At 38.0% G+C, this 20,636-nt stretch overlaps 1 protein-coding gene across 2 annotated transcripts; it reads right to left on the bottom strand.

Moving 5' to 3' along the window:
- Nucleotides 1–388: 388 nt before the first annotated feature.
- Nucleotides 389–19,978, bottom strand: LOC127447946 (integrator complex subunit 6-like). 2 transcript variants are annotated; one of them, XM_051710196.1, is made up of 18 exons: nucleotides 19,531–19,978; nucleotides 19,365–19,442; nucleotides 18,805–18,954; nucleotides 15,488–15,577; nucleotides 14,801–14,984; nucleotides 12,495–12,620; nucleotides 9,492–9,640; nucleotides 9,192–9,344; nucleotides 7,672–7,804; nucleotides 7,353–7,447; nucleotides 7,135–7,245; nucleotides 6,832–7,047; nucleotides 6,298–6,424; nucleotides 5,956–6,098; nucleotides 5,640–5,811; nucleotides 5,114–5,452; nucleotides 2,198–2,291; nucleotides 389–1,872 (listed from the first exon to the last, which is right to left on the bottom strand). In XM_051710196.1, the coding sequence occupies exons 1-18, from the start codon at nucleotides 19,639–19,641 to the stop codon at nucleotides 1,779–1,781; spliced, it is 2,565 nt and encodes an 854-aa protein (XP_051566156.1). In that variant the 5' UTR covers nucleotides 19,642–19,978; the 3' UTR covers nucleotides 389–1,778. The 2 variants fall into 2 exon arrangements, with proteins under 2 accessions (XP_051566156.1, XP_051566157.1); XM_051710197.1 differs by lacking the exons at nucleotides 18,805–18,954; nucleotides 19,365–19,442; nucleotides 19,531–19,978 and adding an exon at nucleotides 16,097–16,117.
- Between the last annotated feature and the right edge of the window lie 658 nt (nucleotides 19,979–20,636).

Here is a 20,636-nt window from a genome sequence, read left to right as displayed (position 1 = left end):
AATTAAAGAGAGATCTGACAGATAACATTATCAAAAGATCATGAGTTTATAAAGTTTGAATGAGCTTAAGCTGATTGAGTCTGAAGTGTTGTGTTGTAGTGACCAGTCTTCAAAATAAACTTCTTCATAGGCTACACCAGTAGTCTTTTGATCATAATCTCCTCAGAGTACCTAGTAAATATGGCAGGGCTGCATCTCTGAAATTGCATATATCCTTCGTCAATAAAGCATCTGAATGCTTGGAAGGGGGGGGGGGGGGGGCAGACGATTCACATATACCCAGATAAGTTTAAGCGTGAAGAAATCCAGAGGATGCCTTCTAATCACAGTATGTTGAAGGCAAGACTTGCACTCCTTTTAATGACATCATGCCACTGAGAAGTTAATCAGAAAAACAGCATTTATTTACATGACTATTGACATTATAAAATAGACTTTATTCAAATACATACAAAAAGAGGCTTTCCACCAAACATTCTCTTAAATAATACTTTTCAATGTCACCATGTACATATATACAGCATTTTAAAAATACTAGTTACTAGTTATACTAGTAATACTAGTTAATACTTAGCTACTTGTTTATCTTTATCAATACACATATGGCAAAGATTTGGTCCCTACATTAGGGTGCAGGGATAAAAGGGACAGAGACAAGACAAGAGACGGGGAAAAAAATAGGGAAACTGAATATTTGGCAGTAATGTAGGAATACATTAGCAGCAACTGCCTCCCATGTCAATGAATAAGTGACTACCTTGGATGCGTAAACAATTACATTTAATAAAAAAAAAAAGGCCTTCTCACTCATTTGGACATCTTTCCAGTCAATTCTCTCTTTTTTTTAATCCATCCTTTTGTAGCCTCAGTGTAACTAAAATCTGGTTACTTAATGCTTAAATACCTAATTTGCAATGTTCAGCAAAAATAAGAGACCTCAAAGTTTAGATGTGCGATACAGTCCTTTGTGTAAAAAAAAAAACAAAAAACATATGTGGTCTGAAAACCACATAGTACAGAACATCAGATGTCTAAGTAGCAAATGGTTAATAAAAGTAGAACATCCTTTTGTTTAAGGAGAAAGAAATTGCTTAAGAATTACTAGAACAAAATGTCAAAAACATGTCCCTCTGCTGGCCACTGCCAAATCTTTTGAAATTATACAATTCTTGGAGTTATTCTTTTTAAACAATTACTTTTGAAGTGTGATGTGTGCAAGTCTAAACATAATTACAGACTCTCAAAGCAACTCAAACCTCCAACATTAAAGAATTGCTTGATAACTCGCCTTTTATTGGTGTAGAATATTGCTGATTTAGTCTCTTTATTAGAGAAATCCAACCCAGGAAGTCGCACCAGTAATCTGACAGTCTGTCTGGTCAGAGACTGAATGCAGTGGAGAGTTTGTAAAGGTGCTATTCCAGATTGAAATGAAAGGAAATCATGTTTATATTGGTGATCAAGAGATGGTGGGGGGGATGCAGTAAACCAAATGAGCCAAGGACGAATCTGATGCCATTTGTCAACTCATCTTTGGCACAAATAGAAAGAAAAATGGACTGAGAAAGAACAGTGCATTTGTGTGTCTGTTAGAAAGAAAGAAACTTTCTTAGTCCACCCCCGCCCCCAGCCCTGAGGTTCAGAAATTACACCCAAATTCCTCATCAATAAAATCAACTTCAATACTGCTAAAGACCCAAAACACAAGAGTCCCAATTAACATTACATAAATAGTGCAGATATGTGTGCAAGTCCTTCAAGTAGGGCAAATAGAGTGCTCAGAAACCATCCAGATGATTCATGCCATTTGCTCTCAAGTGAATTTCCTCTAAGAAGTTCTCCAGTTGCTCAATCAAGACCCTCTTCTTAAACCTATCCACACAAAAGCCAAAAAATGTCATTCACACACAGTCTATTAAAGCATTCTGCATTCAATGCTTTCTGGAAAAGGGAATAAGTTAAACAATGCAAGGACCTAGACATGAAAGTAATAATAAGAGTTTTGTCTATGCAAACAGTACAGGATTGCAATTAATATGGAGATATGGAGATAATTCAGCATTACAGAATAAGTAGTTTCTTGCTTATAAATGTATAATAAATATAAACAGCTGGGCTCACAAACAAATACTAGTAGCATATGTAGCCTTTAACATCTACTCAATAAACTGCATTTTCCCACAGATGGAAAGAGTACCTGGCAGCTTCTTTGATTATGCTTTGCAAGAAAATCAGCCTTGTTTCCAAACTTCCCTGGATTTGCTTGAGGAGGTAGAAAATTTTCTCATAACCTGCATTGACATACAAAGAAAATGAGGACTTTAAATAAGTGGGGATAAATCCCTGCTAACAATTCACTTTCACACAGATGAGGTTTGACATATGCCTATACAACATCTTACTGCATTTATTGTATACTGCGTATTTCACATTGTGTAAATTGTTGTATACTGTATATTATTAGATGTAAATTGTTATGTGAATTAGATGTTTATTGTAGATTTGTATATGTCTCATCACTGTCATGACTGCTATGTTGCTTGGAACTGCACCCAAGACTTTCACCCACTGTTGCACTTGTGTATATGGTTGAGTGACAAAGTGATTTGATTTTGATAATGAGCACTGTCAAATCAATCAGCACCTGAAAAACCATGGAGGCCAAATCCATTTACCAAGAACTGGAACATTCATAACAAATGTGCAAATAAAACAGACAACTAGAAACCATCTGTAGCAATGTTACAGCTTTCACATTTAGCAAATACAGCCAATGCAGGCCAGGCCCATAGGTAAAAATGTTGTGCTTATTGATTGCCATCCAGGTCGCCACAGTGATTAACTCTGGGACAATGTTCCCTGTTGTAGTGCCCCTTTAAAAGTCCAAAGCAAAATTACTGTAATGTATATTTATGCCTAATGACATTTATACATTTTTTTGTGCAGCAAGCATTTTCATGCATCATCCATAATGCAAATGTGTATGCAAGTAAAATCACGAGGCATGATTCAACATCTGCACATGTATAAAAAAAATTTTTTTAAATAATTGAAAATGTGTATTCTAATCACATAGTAACAGTTAGGTAACACTTAAGTATAGCATAGGGCTGGGCGATCTGTAAAAAATATTGTATCGATAATCGCCTTAAAATATTGCGATATACGATTATATTTTCAATCCCCCTGCTGAGGGTCAGTGAATATTTTCACTTTGACTTTGCTTTAATAATTTTATTCATTTATTGAAACACGAATACCATACACAAGACATTTCTAAATTCAAATTGCACTTTACCTAAACAAAAAAGCAACTGAAATAACGAAGTGATCAAAAATCATTTTAACCACCTCCCCAAATCAAAACATTTACCATCTCCAACAGCTCCATTTGCCATCACGCAAGCATCCGTCAATGATGGATTTTACAGGAAAATTACTAATAGCCTACAGATTAAGGACTAAAAGACAATTAGAAAATGTAAAGATAATAATAATAATAATCATCATAATAAAGCCTAATAAATTCTTTTGTGTTCCCAAAATAATGCTGCCAAATGTGTTCTTATCGAATGTGTTTGTATTGTGTTTTGGTAAAACATTTAATGTTGCCTAAAGAAAAGAAAATAGAACTGATTTTAGGTTCAAGGTGAACGTGTCTTGTATTATTTTATGATTTAATTACTTACGTTTTTGTTTCTTTAATACAAAGCTATTACCGAACATACAGAGTTGTCACGAACTGGTCCGTGGAAATAAAGTGAACTAAACTCACAGCACCTCCTGAGATTATCGGAGATCATTTTCAGCATTCTCATAGACAACATTATTCTTGCAAACAGTTTTCAGATGAATGAAACAAAGAAAAAAAACAAAAAAAACAAAAAAAAAAAAGTGAAAACTCTTTACCTGCGTGTGTTCCATGAGACTGATGCTGCATGCCTCTGAACAAACAGCGAATCAGACACACACGAGCATTGACGGCTTTTTCTGTTCTTAAAACTATAATAAAGTGTGTTTCTTCAAGCGCATGTCTTTGTGACAAACAGCATTCCTTGTCATGTGTCACATCAAACGTCTGACAGGTCGCCCACCTGTTGCGGGTAGATGAGAAAAATTACCCGCGCATGAAATACATTTGGACGAGGAGCTTGCGAACTGGATTCAGCCTTGTTGCATTTGTGCTAGTTTCACACCATGGGCTGAATTGGGCCCATGGGCATTCCCACTTTGGAATGCCCAATTCCCAATGTGCCTTAAGTTCTTGTGGTGGCGTAGTAACTCGCCTCAATCCGGGTGGCGGAGGACGAATCTCAGTTGCCTCCACGTCTGAGACAGTCAATCCGCGCATCTTATCACATGGCTTGTTGAGCGCGTTACCACGCTATACTCCGTGGCATCCACGCACCCCACTTAGAGCGAGAACCACATTATAGCGACCACGAGGAGGTTAACCCAACGTGACTCTACCCACCCTAGCAACCGGGCCAATTGGTTGCTTAGGAAGCCTGACTGGAGTCACTCAGCACAACCTGGATTCGAACTTGTGACTCTAGGTGTGGTGTACTAAGCGTCTTTACTTGCTGAGCTTCCCAGGCCCCCACCCTGGGCTACTGTTTAATATATTTGCTGACTTCCCAGATCCATGGTTTTGCCATTTCCTGATATTGTCAATCATCATCTGTCAATTAAGTGTCGCAATCGGCACCTTTGTAAAATATCGTCGATATCCGTTTACATCATCCTAATGCCCAGCCCTAGTATAGTATAATGACTATAATGCAAATGAATACAGATTTTATCAATAAAACTTCAAACAGCCATATGTTGCTATTTTTCAGTTGCTTGGGATACATTGTGAAGCGTGAATTTCTCTGACCAAAGACAGATCAAGATTTCAATAAAAAAATTTTTTTAAAAGATCTTCCAAAATGTGCAGCATATTTCCACATATTATATTTGCAAAACATGTTTTAAATGTTCTAATACTACTGCAAATAGTCATTTCAGAGCATGACATAATGGTAGAGGAAATGACAGAAACACCTGAGCAGAGTTCATTTGCAACGCAGACACCTGTAAGCATGTATGCATGTTTTGTTACTTGACATACGTCTCCCAGGTTTCCTGATCTCCTTAGTAATGAGCACTCGGAGTTTAGAGTTCAGCTCCTGGCTTTCTTGATTTCTGATCTTCTTAAGCTTGCACAGGGAAGGGTAGCACCTGGAGGCCTCCTCTTCACCCTCACTGCCCAGAGACAGCTCACTCTCGCTGGACTGTCCATTCTCCTGCACTTCCTCCTGCTGGTTCTCAGCCTCATCTGGATGAAGGTGGTTTCTCTGCTGAAGGGAATCAGACTCTGGCCCTGGACTCGGCTCGCTGTCTAGGCTGTGATTTGGCTCAAGATGGTTAGTGATGTCGTTGACCAATGCTGTCTGATCATTTTCTGGAGCTGAGGAATCAGACACTTGTCAGTCCAAAAGCATGGAAAATCCACATGTAATAAAATGTAGATGACTTTCATGTTGTGTGACAGTGTATCCAGTATCTGTTGTTGAACATAAATGAAAGTGACTGTTTGTGTGCATATCAAATCTACAAATAGGGTTTTTCTGCATGTGTGGGTTGGTCAGACTTACTTCTGGGTGGTGTTTTTGGAGGAGTGTATGCTCGCCCTGGACGAAGCAGAGGAGACATGCAGCGTCTGCGTTTTGGAGCCCCTCCCACTGCAGTACTGCTGGGTTCTCCGGGACGTTTGCCTTTGCCTTGAGTGCCAGTAACAAATTCATCTGCTTCATCCACCATCATCGCCTGACACAGGGAGAAAAGCAGAGTGATTTATGGCTGAAAATCAAGTATGTTTTTAGTGCCTCTCTCTGAAAGTCCGTACATCAATAATCAAATAAATAAATAAATAAATAAATAAATAAATAAATAAATAAAACCTGACGATACCTTCTTGTCCAGTTTGAAGGGGTTGCCAAAGGTGTGCAGACGTTTAGGTTGGTCAGGTTCTGCCTCTCTCAGAGGGGCCGGGCAATGCTTCAGGTAGTCCTGATAGTTGCCCATCTGAGCAATGGGCACACTGTGAAGTTGATCTAGGAATATCATGGATTTTAAAATGATTTAAGTAACAGTAGTCAAAATGTACCATGTAAAGAGAAATTAACATGAGATTACTTTCACAATAAATCAGAGTGATGTAATCAGAGGCTCATGGTTCTCTTGGAAATCATGAGTAAAATACAATTGAGATTGCTTCAATAATATCAATATTCATTTATGGCTGAGTGTTACCTTGATCCTGTCCTTTCAGAATGCAGATGCTGGCATGCAGGAGGTTCCTCCGCATGCGGCTCAGCTGGTCCAGCAGATGAGCTCTTGGGATATCATATGGGTTCCGCAATCCTTGTGGTTTCAATGCCTGTGGGAAAAGAGAAAGAGTTGAAGGATAATGGAGATAATGGAGAAGCTGTGGGAGCTTAATTAGTAAAAACTGACCTTGTACCACAAGCTCAGTATGCAAAAACCATGTTGAGTGGCACGTGGCACATTTTATACAGCACATGTGCCATAAGTAAACCATCCAAACCCTTGTAGGTTAACATCCAAATAACAATTCCTTCTACTGGTTCTTGTAAAGTTAAGAAGTTCTAGCAGTTGAGATGTTCTACATTTAACTGCACATTCAGAAAGTCTTCAGAGAGTCTCATTCTGAACAGAGACTTCATTGAAATGCAGTTTGTCTATTCTTTGTGCACATGAGAAAAGTACAAACATCAATACAGTGTGTAGCATTTTGGTGTGACAAAGTATTCTGTGAACATGTACTTTATTCAGAGCAGCTAGCTGAAACCCCGCAAACTCCTTGGGGTTTGCCTCCAATGGCAGAGCTGGCCCATCTCCTATGATACTGTGCAGCAGCTGTGTGAAATCCTTCCTGTGTGCAAGAGAGAGGGCGGAGCTTCTGCAGCGAAGTTTAATCCCGCCCTCTGGTGCCACCTTCTTTCCAACTGATGCGCAAACTCTATCAGCCTCTACCTTCGCCTGTAATATACACACAAATCCAATTCAACTTTATGAAGCACTTTTAATAATGCAGATGATAAAAGCAGGCTGTATGTTAGCAACTACCTGCTGACTGAGCTTTTTGAGGTAGGACACAACACTGTAGCTGAGGCCATACTCTATGTTGTCAGCTAACAGGTTTGGAGCTCCCATCATTCTAAGTGCTTTCCGCAGGGCCTAGCAGAATCAGGATGAGAAAATATTAAAGGAATAACTTCAACACATACTATAAGTTAACACACTGTTGTAACAGTAAAATAAATACGAGTGATTTCATTACTTACAGTAATGTAGTAGGGGGGCATTGCTTTAAGATAGTTTTCAAAAGATTGTCGCCATTTTGCTGGAGGCTTAAACTTATGCACAGTTATCAGGTCATCTAGAAATTAAAAAAAATGCATATACACGGATATTAATTTACGCTCAAAGAAAAACTAGTTTTAATCTGGTTTAAAGCAAATACAGAGTTTCAGACTTATTGTTTTTATTTCCAAAGATGTTAAAGGCTCAGAGGGAAGAAAGTTGAGCAACTGTCAGTATGAATTATTCATAATTATTAATTCAAACTGATCTTTAAAAAAAGTTAAATGAATGAGATGTTACCAAGTAAAGGCAGCACCACAGGATAGTTGTAGGGCATGACGAAAAGGTTGACACAGTTGAGAGCTGTGCTGGCCTTCAGATAGCCAAACGGCTGCCCAAGTTCTCCATATTTAGCACTGTTACATACAAAAACCTTAAGAGAGAGAACAAAATGTTACAGCATTTAATGTTCAGCCATAGCAGTAGCAATAAAGCATAATATATTAATACATAGCTTGTCTGTTGCATGACTGAAGTAAGCTGCTTTAGATTAGGGATGTGCGAGACTATTCGACTAAACGGTTCTGATGCTGCTAGCCGGTAAATATTTTTCCCCATTAATCTGTTCAACATTTTTACACACATTTGGCTTTATTTTTATTTATTTATTTATTTATTTTTTTACAAAGGATGCGATTAAATTACTGTCATGTTATTGTTACATTTTAAATATAATTAATAATACAATTATTTAAAAAGAGGATATCTGGAGCATATGTATACAAAGTTTCATATCAACTCCGGTTGAGAGGGCTTCTTCCCTCCCTCTCTCGCGGCCTGTGCAGGAAAATGTCCTCTCACAAAATGAGCGAAGTAGCTTTGGAAATCAATTTGGTGGTGGTGCGGGACGTTGGCTTGCAAGTCACTATGGATGTTTTGACACTGGAGTCTATTGAAAGTTATTTTCCAACCAAACAAGCTTTTTCAAGCAAAGGATAACCGCTTCATGAGAGTAAGGTCCCGTCTTTCACCGGTCCATGTTGACAAGTTAATTTTGCTCATCAAAAATGCTTTTGTAGCCTAGAAAATGACTTTTGGGCTAGGTATGACAATTTTTTTATTTTTTTGCCCTGCTGATCAACAAGGCTATTTTCAACTATGTGCCGACTGCTTAACTGGTTAAACTATCTTTTATTCTGTGTGCACGTCACGTTTAAAACAATATATTAGGCTTATTGTAAATTTCTCAAAGGCCTATTTTTTCCTATCCTAGCTATTTTTTTTATTTTTTACATCCTAACTGTTATTGGTTAATGTTCTTAACCAGACAACAATCAAATCAGTGCATTATTTTCTCTCGTAGATATGGCTTACCTTTTAATTATTTTCAACAATGTCCTGATTATTTTAATATGTTAAGTAACTTTTACTTGTTGAACTACATTTAGAACAGGTTTGCTTTATAGGTCTGCACTATTCATTCAATTAATTTCAACATATATGCCTGTTTTCACTAAAGTTGATTCAGTGAACGCGTGTCATGTTCTATGTTTAAAGTACAATAATCATAATGCAAAGGAAGCACGTTGGGGATAAACGCCCCTTTTCAGCGGAATTTATTGTCGGATTTGGCCATTGGAATAAATTAAGTATTTTAAATGGGTCGCGTAAACACAATGTTTTTTGACTGTTTTCTAAGGGTTTCTTACTTCTTAGACTAGTTGACTCCAAAATTTACATTTAAACATCATTGAAAGGTTAGGGTTGGTCATTCCACACACCCTACTTTAGACTGAGTTAACTGTTGAGATGAGCAGTACCTGCCAGCAGGTGTGTGGTGATTTCCTCTCCAGGATATACTGAGTGAGAGGTGAAGGCTCCAACTCGTACTTGTCAAAGGGTACTTTATCCACAACCATGGGCTCTGAATCTACACATGAGAACTTCACCTGTGGGTGAGCTGCCCGTGGAGGCTGCAGGGGAATGGTATATATTATTTTCAGGATTCATGACATTAAATAAAACAAAAGCATAAAGAGCAAACCAGTACAAAATATCTATTATAAACCTAGCATTTAACAGATACAATTTACAAGGGATGACACACAGTTTTCTCATACCAAAGTAGGTGAGTTTTGATCAGGCCAAAAAGACTCTGGGATAGGCCAGTGGCCCACAGGAACACCAGTTTTAGGGTTTGGTCTGACATAAATGAGTTTATGACAGCTGTGCCATGACTGAGGTCCAAACTTCACCTCTGCTGGACCGTCTGGGAAGAAATATGACAATGACAGTTTCATTTCTGTCCCAGAGTTCCCTTGTAACTCATAGCATTCCCTTATCTTGTTTACAAGTTTAAGCATAATAACAATGTACTACAAATTAAATAATACCAGTGCAAAACATTCCTTTGAGTTTTTTGTATACAGATGTGTAAACTGCATATTGTATAAAGTGTATGTCGAGCTCTCGATACTCTCTTTAATGCATGTTGTACCATACAGTGTTGACTGTATGGCTGCTAAAGCACCATAATTTCCCACATAGGGTTAAAGTCGGCATGAAAAAGAAGTTGCGACAGACTTCCGTATTGTGACGTATTTCCGAGTGAAACAGCTTATCGAACAAGAAAAAAAAAAAAAAAAAAAAAATGTAGGGTGGGGATTTGAGTTTATTCATTGCTTGTTGAATGGATTGTGAAAATATGGCCGTTGCATAGTGGAACGAAGGCAGATCTGAATGCAAGTTTGCAGTGGACACACACACACACCCCTACCACTGTGAGTAAAAGATAACCATATTTAAATGTTTTGAACCACAATACACTAAATTAAAAAAAAAAAAAAATTTAATTAATTAATTAAAAAAAAAACCACACTCGTGCTGTGCATTCCAAGATAACTGCATTCAAAAATATAAATAAACTCCAGGAGCACCTGTATTCATTAGCGATCACCTCAGCAATTCAGGCATGAAATGTCTCGAACACAACCGCAAATTCACCATTGTTCCTCCTCATTCTAAATGTAAATTCAAGCCAGCTAACCCGTACCCAAGGAAGTTTGGGTAAAGGAACGATATTTTTGAAGGAAAACAGACGAAAATACACCTTGCCATCTTCACCAAAATGCGACGGACGCTTCATTCAACTCTACGCGTAAGGCTGTTCAAAGGACAAAACTCCCCAGAGAGGCAAAGTGCAAATGTATGATTTCTGAGAAAATAAGCATAGAAACTCTCTTACAAAGATACCATCTCAAACCCAACTGAGCAAGAATGACATCATTGTTGTCTTCCTACATCTGTTCTCTCTCCTACTCTCCTGTCCCTCTCAGCTCAAAATCACCTTAAAACACACTTAAATCTTGTAGATAATGAATGTCTAATATGTCTGGCTATTCATGTTTCATATCATTGAAAGTTCTCAGTGTGACTGGTACAATGGTATCATTACCTTAACTGTAAAATACATAACACATTTGAGAATTAAGAGGAATTCTGACCAATTCTGGGGGCGTGCCAACCTCCTGTATGCAGATAAGGTGTGACCCCAGGACTTCCAAACTTATTCATCCCCAAATACTTATTGTCATTCCATTTGGTTGTGGTCTGGGTATTTAAGGAAACTTAGCACATTGTTAATTGGAATTTTCTGTAGCCAGAAATCCCCATAGTTTCAAACTACGTACTTTGCTGAAGTTGGGTATGCATCCGTTACTCTTAAGATTCATCTTTGAGCATTAGATTGTTTTGTATTGATTATTTCTGTATTGATTATGTAATTGGCTTTATACATATTTACCTGACTAATAAATTGTTAAACTTGATTCTATTCTGAAATTATTGGCTTTAGTAGATTAAGTAAAATTCTTGTTACCGCAAATTTGATCAGGGTTGATACATACTAAGACCCAGCAATTGATGGAGCATGAAGCACATCAACTGGGATCTTAAGCTTTCTGATTAACCATTTGACTTTTGTTATGTGTAATAGACTGTTAAGGCTAAAAGGAAGTACTATTTGCGACAATGTAATATTGATCGACCCGTCCAGATGGCACTAATCGTGACACCTGCTAATATTTTTCTAGTCAAGTGTAATAGGAAACTATAGAACTAAACAAAACTACTATTTGGGTAATGGTATGCTGGTCAGCCTTATCCAACTAGTATTAGTCGTTTACCTCTCTCTAGAGATATACAGATCTATAGAAACTAAGCAAAACTACTATTTAGAAATAAATAAGCTGCGGTAGTAATCATTCTTTACAGTATTAGTCATTAACCTCTGGCTAAAAGATCAAACTGACAAGTTTGTGACCATGGGACCCATGCACACGGCCAACACGAGGCCATAAGTGACAGAATTCCGAATGAACGAATGCAATTTAAAAAGTATAGAATTGACTAGAATAATCAAGTATCCAAATCTAGATAAGATGTCAATTAATGATCAATAATAACTGAAATCTCAAACTAAATTTAAAGGTCTAATATAATTGGAGTCAGATTCAATTATGAATTTGAGTCTGATTCAGTCTCAACTAAATAGTTATGACGCTACAGCCACAAGCGCACGAAACAGACGAACGCGCAGATACCTTCACCACTTCGCTGGATTCCGCCGTTGGGCCTGCAAGGTGGCATTTTTACAGTACGCAAGGTTGTGGTGGTTGTGTTTTTATAAGAACAGGGCAGGGTTTAAGCAGACTAAATGATTGGAGAAGTCCTGCATACATCACCAGAGAGAAGTCTGTTGTTTCATCAGAAGATCGTGTTGACATTTTGATTAAAGATTACGAGGTCAAATGTTATTTTATTTTTTATAAAACATGCATGGATGAAACAATATCATCAATAACATGCATTTAGAAAATAGACAGGGTGAATTTATATTTCATGCTGACTTTATTAAAGTACTTTTCCATCTCTCTCACTGATAACACAGCAGAAACAGATCAACTGTGTCTACATCTCATCTAAAGATGCATGTGTATCATATAAAAGGCTATGCAAGTAGATCTACAGCATTTGTTTGCATTTACTATTACAGACGGAACACACTAATATCGGGTATTACAGAAATATGAGCTAGTGAACTCTTCTTTAAGTGCCTTCCTTACCTTCAGTGGGTTGAGGGTCAGGTCCCGTCTTCTCAAAATTGATGACCACTCCACTGTGGATCTTCTGCACCAGAGACTCCAGGCACTGGTTTAGCATTCTCTGGGAAAACACGCTGTATGACCGGCCTGAACACATTGGGAAATATAGTTCTTTGTTAAATATCTTGTAGCAAATGCATCCGCCACATTAGATAAGCACTAAATTTACAAACTTAATTTTTGTTCAGAGCTATTCATATATGAAGACTGTGAACAGTAAATAAAATTTAAACCACTGTCTGGACTAAGCTAACCAGTCTGTGTGCTTTTTTCTTATCAGTTCATTACCAGGCCACCACTATTCACATGCGAGTGAACACACTACAAAGAAGCTGCCCTATTGTGTTTAGTATTTGATCAGCATGAAAGCACAGACTCTCTTCCTCTCTATGGTATTGTTCAGCTTGTCTCTATTACACAGCTGTATTAGTCAGCACACCTGTGTCCAGCAGAATCTACCCTTCACAAATCAGCTATTCTCTTCAATTCACAATTCAAACACCATTTCCACAACACTTAAATACCACCTGACAGGTCTGACCTGACAGAGCATTTGTCAGGCATTGTTGCCTTTCAGTTCTGCCAAAATTGAAACTTTTCTCACTACAAATTTGCTCAATGACCTGCTTGTTTATGGCACACAAATCAAACTGGATTTTGCTCAGTTACTTTAGTAGCCCACATTTAAAGGGATAGTTCACCCAAAAATGAAAACTGTCTCATTTACTCACCCTCAAAAAAGGACTTAAAGAGCCCATATTATGCTAATTTACAGGTTCATAATTTTATTTTGGGGGTCTACTAGAATAGATTTACATGCTTTAATGTTAAAAAAAAAAAAAAATTCTCATACTGTACATTTCATTTCCCCGCTCTGGCGTCAGTTTTTGCCTTACCAGTTTGAGTTCGATAATGAAAGTTTGGAAGAACAAACTGACCCAAACCACCTTCGCAAGCATGACTTGAGCAGGAAGTTTCACAGTGGTAAGTTTTAATTTTGTAGCTTTCTTACAAGTACACTGTTGATTATTTTGAACCTAACAAAGCTTCAAGTAAAAGACAGGTAGTGCATCTAAGTTGGTCATCTTTTGCTGGAATGGGTTTAGCCGAACTTTTTTCGCCCGAGATATGAACGGAGAACAGAGGCTTACTCCCGGTTGGACAATACCGGGTGTATTAGAGTTAGTGAGCAAGTTAGCCGTGGACAACCATGAATAGCGGGCTTAATATTACAGCTTGTAATTATATAAGACTCTTGAGATCTGCATAATTCTATACAGTTGTTGGTAAAAGTGGGCCCGCAGCTGATTAGCAAAACTATTTCAACACAATAACATTAACTATCAGGTTTTTCAGGGATAGCCAACTTGAAAATCCGGCATTGGTTGTGGTTGTACTGCTAAATAATTACAATTGATTCTTCAATTTGTCTGCCTTTGGAAGTCCAAACGAAGAGGTTTTGCTTTCACAGTGAAGAAAACATCGTCTTCTCGACATGGCGACAAAACTAATCCAACTCATCCTGGCCTCTGCTATAACTATGTTTGTTTGAGGGCGGGCCACAGTAGCTCTTAGGCGGGCATTATGCAAATGTGTTACATAGTGATATAGATACTTTATAGAAGAAATGGCCGGACTACAAACCAGGCGTTTCGAGTAGTTCTTAAGCAGTGTTGTCTGTGGGAGAGAATAACTCCCTTTTGCGTGGACTTTGTGCTTTGTAACTTTGCAGACCTTTTACATGCACATAGAGCTGTTACACACTAAAGGAAAGGTAAAATCCCAAAAAGCATAATAGGGCCTCTTTAATATTGATCTGTTTCTCACCCACACCTATCATATCGCTTCAGAAGATATGGATTTAATCATTGGAGACTTTTGGATTACGTTTATACTGCCTTTATGTCTCTTTTGGACCTTCAAAGTTCCAGTCACCGTTCACTTGCATTTTGAGGACATACAGAGCTGAAATATTCTTTTAAAAATCTTTGTGTTTGGCAGAAAGTAGAAAGTCATACACATCTGGGATGGCATGAGGGTGAGTAAATGAGAGAATTTAAATTTTTTTTGGTGAACTATCCCTTTAATAAAGCGGATTATGACAGTACTATAATAATAGATTAGTATTTATATTATTCAGCGTGCACTGAATTCATCCTTTGAGAATGATCTCCCTTTGTGCCAAAAAAAAAAAAAAAAAAAAAAAAAAAAAAAAAAAAACTTTCAAATGTATGAAATTAGAGTACATAAACTAAAGAAACACACACCTCCTGTGACTTCACACATGGGTGTAATTGGGGAGGAGTCAGGTGGAACTCCCCCTATTGGTTCAGGGTCAGGGGAGGTGTGGCCTGGAATGCGGAGCACTAAAGAGAAGAGTCGCTGGTCCCATCGAAATGGCTCTTTGGTCAGCTCACTGCCTGGCAATGGTGTTGTCAGTGGCAAATGTAACTGGAGCAGAGAATAGGGATGAATTAATTCACTGCACATGTCAGCACATAATGGTAAAATGAAGATATCGGATATGCACACTCATCACTCCTCTTGGCTTATTACAAACTCAAATATGTAGAGAGCAAGTACACTGAAAATTAGAGCGATCCAATCAAATTTTCCAAGGGCTCACGTAAAAGCACACTCTTTAATTGTGGTTGTGTTCCTCAACACTCTTGTTATCTTTTTCAGTGACTTGACCTATTTCTCATCTTACCAGCTACAGACTTATTTTAACAGATCTGCAAGTCATACTGCGTGCATATAAGAGAAAAACTGAAAGGAAGTTAGACATCGCAAGAAAGCAGAGGTAAATTATATCAGAGGAAAATGGGTGGAAAAAAGCTGGAGAAAGCAAGCAAGAGATAAAGAGAAGCATGACAAAATAGGAAACTGATGGCAAGACAGGAGGAGAGAGAACTCCTAAAGGAAGTCCTCAAGACCAGCCCATGACAACCCACCTCATCTTGGACCCCAGAACTGCTGGCCAGCTTGTTTCCATCAGTTATGGCCAAAATAATAGCAGGCTCCAAGAAAAAGGGGTTTCTACCCTGCAAAAATTATACAATACACAAAAAATAAAACAATAACCGAAGGTTGCAGCTCACGAGACAAATACAGAGCTTGAAATGCACTCACTGTTCTTCATGTTAGCCGTAGCTAAAGTGATTTTATTACACTATAATTTTGGCACAAATGCACAGAGATAATAAAATGTAACAATCAAATGGTCAACCCTTTAAGACTACACACTTAACTGCATCTTGTAGATTTTATGGACAACAACATAAAAGCAGTGGTATGTAATTTCTGAAACAATTAATAGAGCTAGAATCACTGTTGTTAGTTGAGAGATCCATTGAGCATTCAATGTCAAAGTGAGAATTTTATCCAAATTTATCACAAGCAGCTAAAGGACAGTTTTAATGGCCTCTTTTCCTTGTGTCATGTCACTACATGCAGTTCTCAATTAATACATGACAACAGTAAACTCCGAGACATACAACATATAAATCAAATATTCTATTACTATATTAAAGGAATAGTTCACCAAAAAATCATTTACTCACCTTCATGCCATCCAAGGTGTGGATGACTTTCTTCAGCAGGACACATTTGAAGAAAAATAGAAAATATCTCAGCTCAAAAGGTCCTTAAAATGCAAGTGGATGGTGATCCAACTTTTGAAGCACCAAAAATCACAGACGGTCAGCATAAAAGTCATCCATACAACACCAGCGGTTAAATTAATGTGTTCTAAAGCATCAATCACTTTTGGTGTGGAAAAGATCAAGTTATTTTTAACTCTAAATCATCACTTATGTACGTATTCGCATTGGCATGTTCACATGAGAACTGCCGCACATACGACACACCCGGAAGAGCAGAACTGTTTACAACTGAGTAGGAGAAACACTGTAAAGAAGCTTTGTTGGTTTTGGTTTAGATCCGAATTTGCTTCTTTACTCACAATGGTGCATTTGTGTGCTTATCCTGGATGTTTCAATCGAGAGAAAAATGTGAGATTACATGTGTAACATGCCAATGCAAATTCATCACACGAGAGACCACATGAACTCTGCCCACCAAAAGTGATCGTGTCACTTTAGAAGACATTCAATTAACCGCTGAAGTCGTATGGATGATGTTTATGCTGACTGTCTGCGATTTTTGGAGCTTCAAAAGTCAGATCACCATCCACTTGCATTTTAAGGACCTACTGAGCTGAGATATTTTTCTATTTTTCTTCAAATTTGTCCAACTGAAGAAAGAAAGTCATACACACCTGGGATATCATGAGGGTGAGTAAATGATGAGAGAATTTTTGGGTGAACTAATCCTTTAAAGAAAGCATATTTTTGAAATCCTCTTTTTCTTTCAGAACAGTAAAACAAATAAGTTGTCGTTTTGGTGACTGAAGGATCAAGACAACAAAGGACAAAATGGCTGATACAACAAGTCAAAAATGTATTTATATATATATTTAGTTGACTGTATTTTTTTTATATACTATTATATACTGTATAAACTATATCATCGTTTTGGGCTTTCCAGTAAGAAATAGTTTTGTATTAGGTATTAAACATCGACGCATGGATCACAGACATTACTCACTGCTAAGGCCAAGAATGATACCACATATCAAACAGCAAAAAAAGGGTCTAAAGATCTAATAGATAATGGTTTTTAATGGCCAATACAATACAGATGATTTTTGTGTTTAAGTGTCCGATAACCGATATACATAACTGATTTTTAATTCTTGTTTTATTTCTGCTTTAAAGCAAAAACAAACAACTTGAACAGCTGAGTGAAATGCTTTACAAAACTAATATTGCACACAGTCTACAAATAATAAATTTTAACTAGTTTTATTGCAAGGCCTTCTGGAATACTCAATTCTGATTCAGTCAATGGCGCTATCTAGCGGTCTGATATTTTTTAGTAACAACTGCACATCCACGGATCAGACTGCTCATCCGGGTATTGCCAGCCATCGTTCCGGTTTTGGATCACTGTGCAATCTATACAAGCAAGCAAATAAAATAATTTCAACTCAAATCAATTAATGTGCATTAATTTATTTATTTGGCAGGTAGTTTTGCAATAAGCGTGATGAGTCAGATGGTCATTTACACCAATTAAACACCAACAGAACTCCAGAGAAACCAGAGGTGGATGTTAGCTGTTCAGTGATTTCTTTCTTCTCACATAATTTCAATGTAAATCAATATTTTATTTCCATGTATTTATTTATTTGGTTAGTAGTGTGTAATAAGCAGGATAATGTTCAGTCAGCCGGTTGGTATTGCTTTGTGTCTATTTAGCAATGACAACCAGCTGACTGTACATTAACCCTTACTTAGTCAACATACACCTGATAAAGCCCCTAACTTAATATTTAAAATTCAAAGTATTTTGTCTAACTTTATCAGTAAACCAGATATAAAGAACCCATATATATACGATTAGGTGGAACGTGTAAATATAGGTTACAAATATTGGTCAAAAAATTAGTCTCTAAAAATGTCACAGACTTACAGGACAGCCCTGAGCCATGTACAGGGACCAGAATACTTTAGAGAATTGGTAGTGGGCTCTTTTGACATGGCCCAGAACACACTAGCAACCGCACAGTCTTAATGCAATATCTAAGCACTATGGCCACAAATTCTTAAAGTAACACTAACATTTTCTTTACAAAATGTTAAAATACCTAGTTGAATAATATTCTTCAACAGATGATTCTTTGAGATGCATAACCACATGGCCCCTGCAGGTAATTTCTCCAAGGCAAACCTAAAAACAAAACCTAATCTACCACGACGGTTTAATATTTTTCATCACACGTGTCCACAATAGCAACTTACTGTTATCATCAAATGTATGCGAGGCGATGCTGCAGCCTGTAGTAGTTTCAAAACTTGCTCAAAAACAAGAGCTGCCTTGAAAATATTTGTTTGCTACTCCTAAGAATTTAATTTGTGTTTTGTATACAACCTAAAAAAATATATACATACCAAAATTAACCTGGAACAATTAGAACCAGAGCATACATACACAGCATAAACACTAGCCTCATCACAAGACCTGGTTCAGTTTGTCTCTTGCCCTTATTTGCATCCAAAATGTTTTTAACTACTACTGTTGCAGGGTCTCTTGGGATTGTGTTGGCACAGTGTGAGCCTATTGGGTGCTTGTAAAACTGTGATATGTGGGGGGTGGGCTCATGGGGTCAGGCCAGAGACTTTATACCAGTCACTGGTCCATAACATACCTGTCCATAGTTGTCTATCCCCGAAACTAATCTATTGAGATTGAGCAAATCAAAAGCGGTCCTTAAAGACTGGCCAAACGTTGTCAATCCAACTGCTTGTAGGTTCCTGAGCTCTGTCATAAAAGTGGCATGACTGTCCTTCCATCCAGCCTGAAATATCAAGACAAGAGCAAAAATATGTGTTATGCCTTTTAAAACATCCAGACATTCACTAACCCTCAACTTGACATCTCAGACACATTGATTATTGGACTTTACTGTCGAGGTTTCAGAGAGGCAGTAACTGAGAGTGCAGACAGCTCTGGACATAGAGCTATGAAGATCTCTCTCTCGCCCTCTCTGGGTAGAAAACTTAGGTTCACCCTCCTCTCTGATTTCTCAAGCGCGCACACACACAGCTCTATGCTGCCTCACTGAACAAAATGTCGGCCATGTTTAAACACACATACATTCATGTTGGGCACAATGTTTTCACATCACACTTTCAGCCATCGTGTTTAAACAGCAAAAAGTCGAACCGAAAGCTGAAAGCTTCTGGAGTGAAATAAAACTGTTTGTACCTTGATTCCAGCCGGCGCTTCCTCGAAACTCACTAACATGTATCTGTCTCCTCTGCTTGCCGGATCTCTGCTCCTCAACTGTGGAGAAAAGCGAATGAAAACGTGTGTTTTAGTAAGTTTCCATCAAAGCGAGACAGTGTGAAGTAGAAGCTTTGTGTTCATTTACCTTCAGGAAAGTCTCAACTGCGCCCTTCGCTATGTCCAGATAGCTAGTGCCCAGATGGGAGCGCTGGTTCATGGAGGCGGACGTGTCTATCAGGAAAAGTAACACGGGCATTGTGTTGATAGTCACCCCTTCTACATGGACCGAGTGTCAGAGCAAGCGGACAAATGCAGAGAAATCTTTTGTTCGCCTCCTGTCGCTGCTGTCAGCACGCTGCTAGCTGGCTAATGCTAACTGTCTCGCGCATTCTTTCTGTCAGTGTAACTGTTGTTAGTGTTTAAAGAGCGATGCCTTGTAAACTTGAGCAAACCTCGGACCCTGGGGGGAAAGGTTATTGATTTACAAGGGAAACTGATGTTGTTGCTGCAATTTTAAAGTAATGTCTAACTTTTATCATGGTAACTTTCTGTTTAGTTTACGTCCATGATTCTCCTCTCACTGAAGGCTGCTCGCGGGCTGCAGTGGTTTTATTCTTCGCTGTACACATGACTCCGCCTCCCAAGCGCTGCCCGAGTACAATGCGTCAAAACGCCTCAGCTGATTGGCACTTGAAAATTACTGATTAGCATATTCTCAATAGCTAGGAGCATGCGTATTGGGTTTAGCGTACTGGGTTTAGCGTTAACCGTGTGGAAAGTGTGTGGAGGAGCACGTACAAGAATTGCATTGTTGTGACAAGCTATAATTCCTTTATGGACGTATACGTCCCTGTCCTAATGTCCCTCGACTTGTTTTTGTTTATTTGTCATTGCATGGCATTGAATATATGAACTATATCTCTTTTCAAAATCCGCCAAAGGAAAAATAGGTTTTAAGAGCGCACGTTCTGAAAACACAAAGCAAGATATAGCCTACAAGCAGAAGCAGATAGACAGTACTGTGCTGCTAAAGGTGTGATGTTTTCAGATAACAGCAGAGGAACTGAAATTTCCCTTATAAGCATCACATGTGATATATTTGTAAACCACAGAGGTTTCACAATAAAAATAGTGGACAAATAAAAAAAAAAAACTGACTTTAAAGGGATAGTTCACCCAAAAATGAAAATTCTCTCATAATTTACTCACCCTCATGCCATCCCAGATGTGTATGACTTTATTTCTTCAGCA

This window comes from Myxocyprinus asiaticus, chromosome 11, assembly GCF_019703515.2.
Source record: "Myxocyprinus asiaticus isolate MX2 ecotype Aquarium Trade chromosome 11, UBuf_Myxa_2, whole genome shotgun sequence".
Lineage (NCBI taxonomy): Eukaryota > Metazoa > Chordata > Actinopteri > Cypriniformes > Catostomidae > Myxocyprinus > Myxocyprinus asiaticus.
This window is presented reverse-complemented; position numbering and strand designations above follow the sequence as displayed.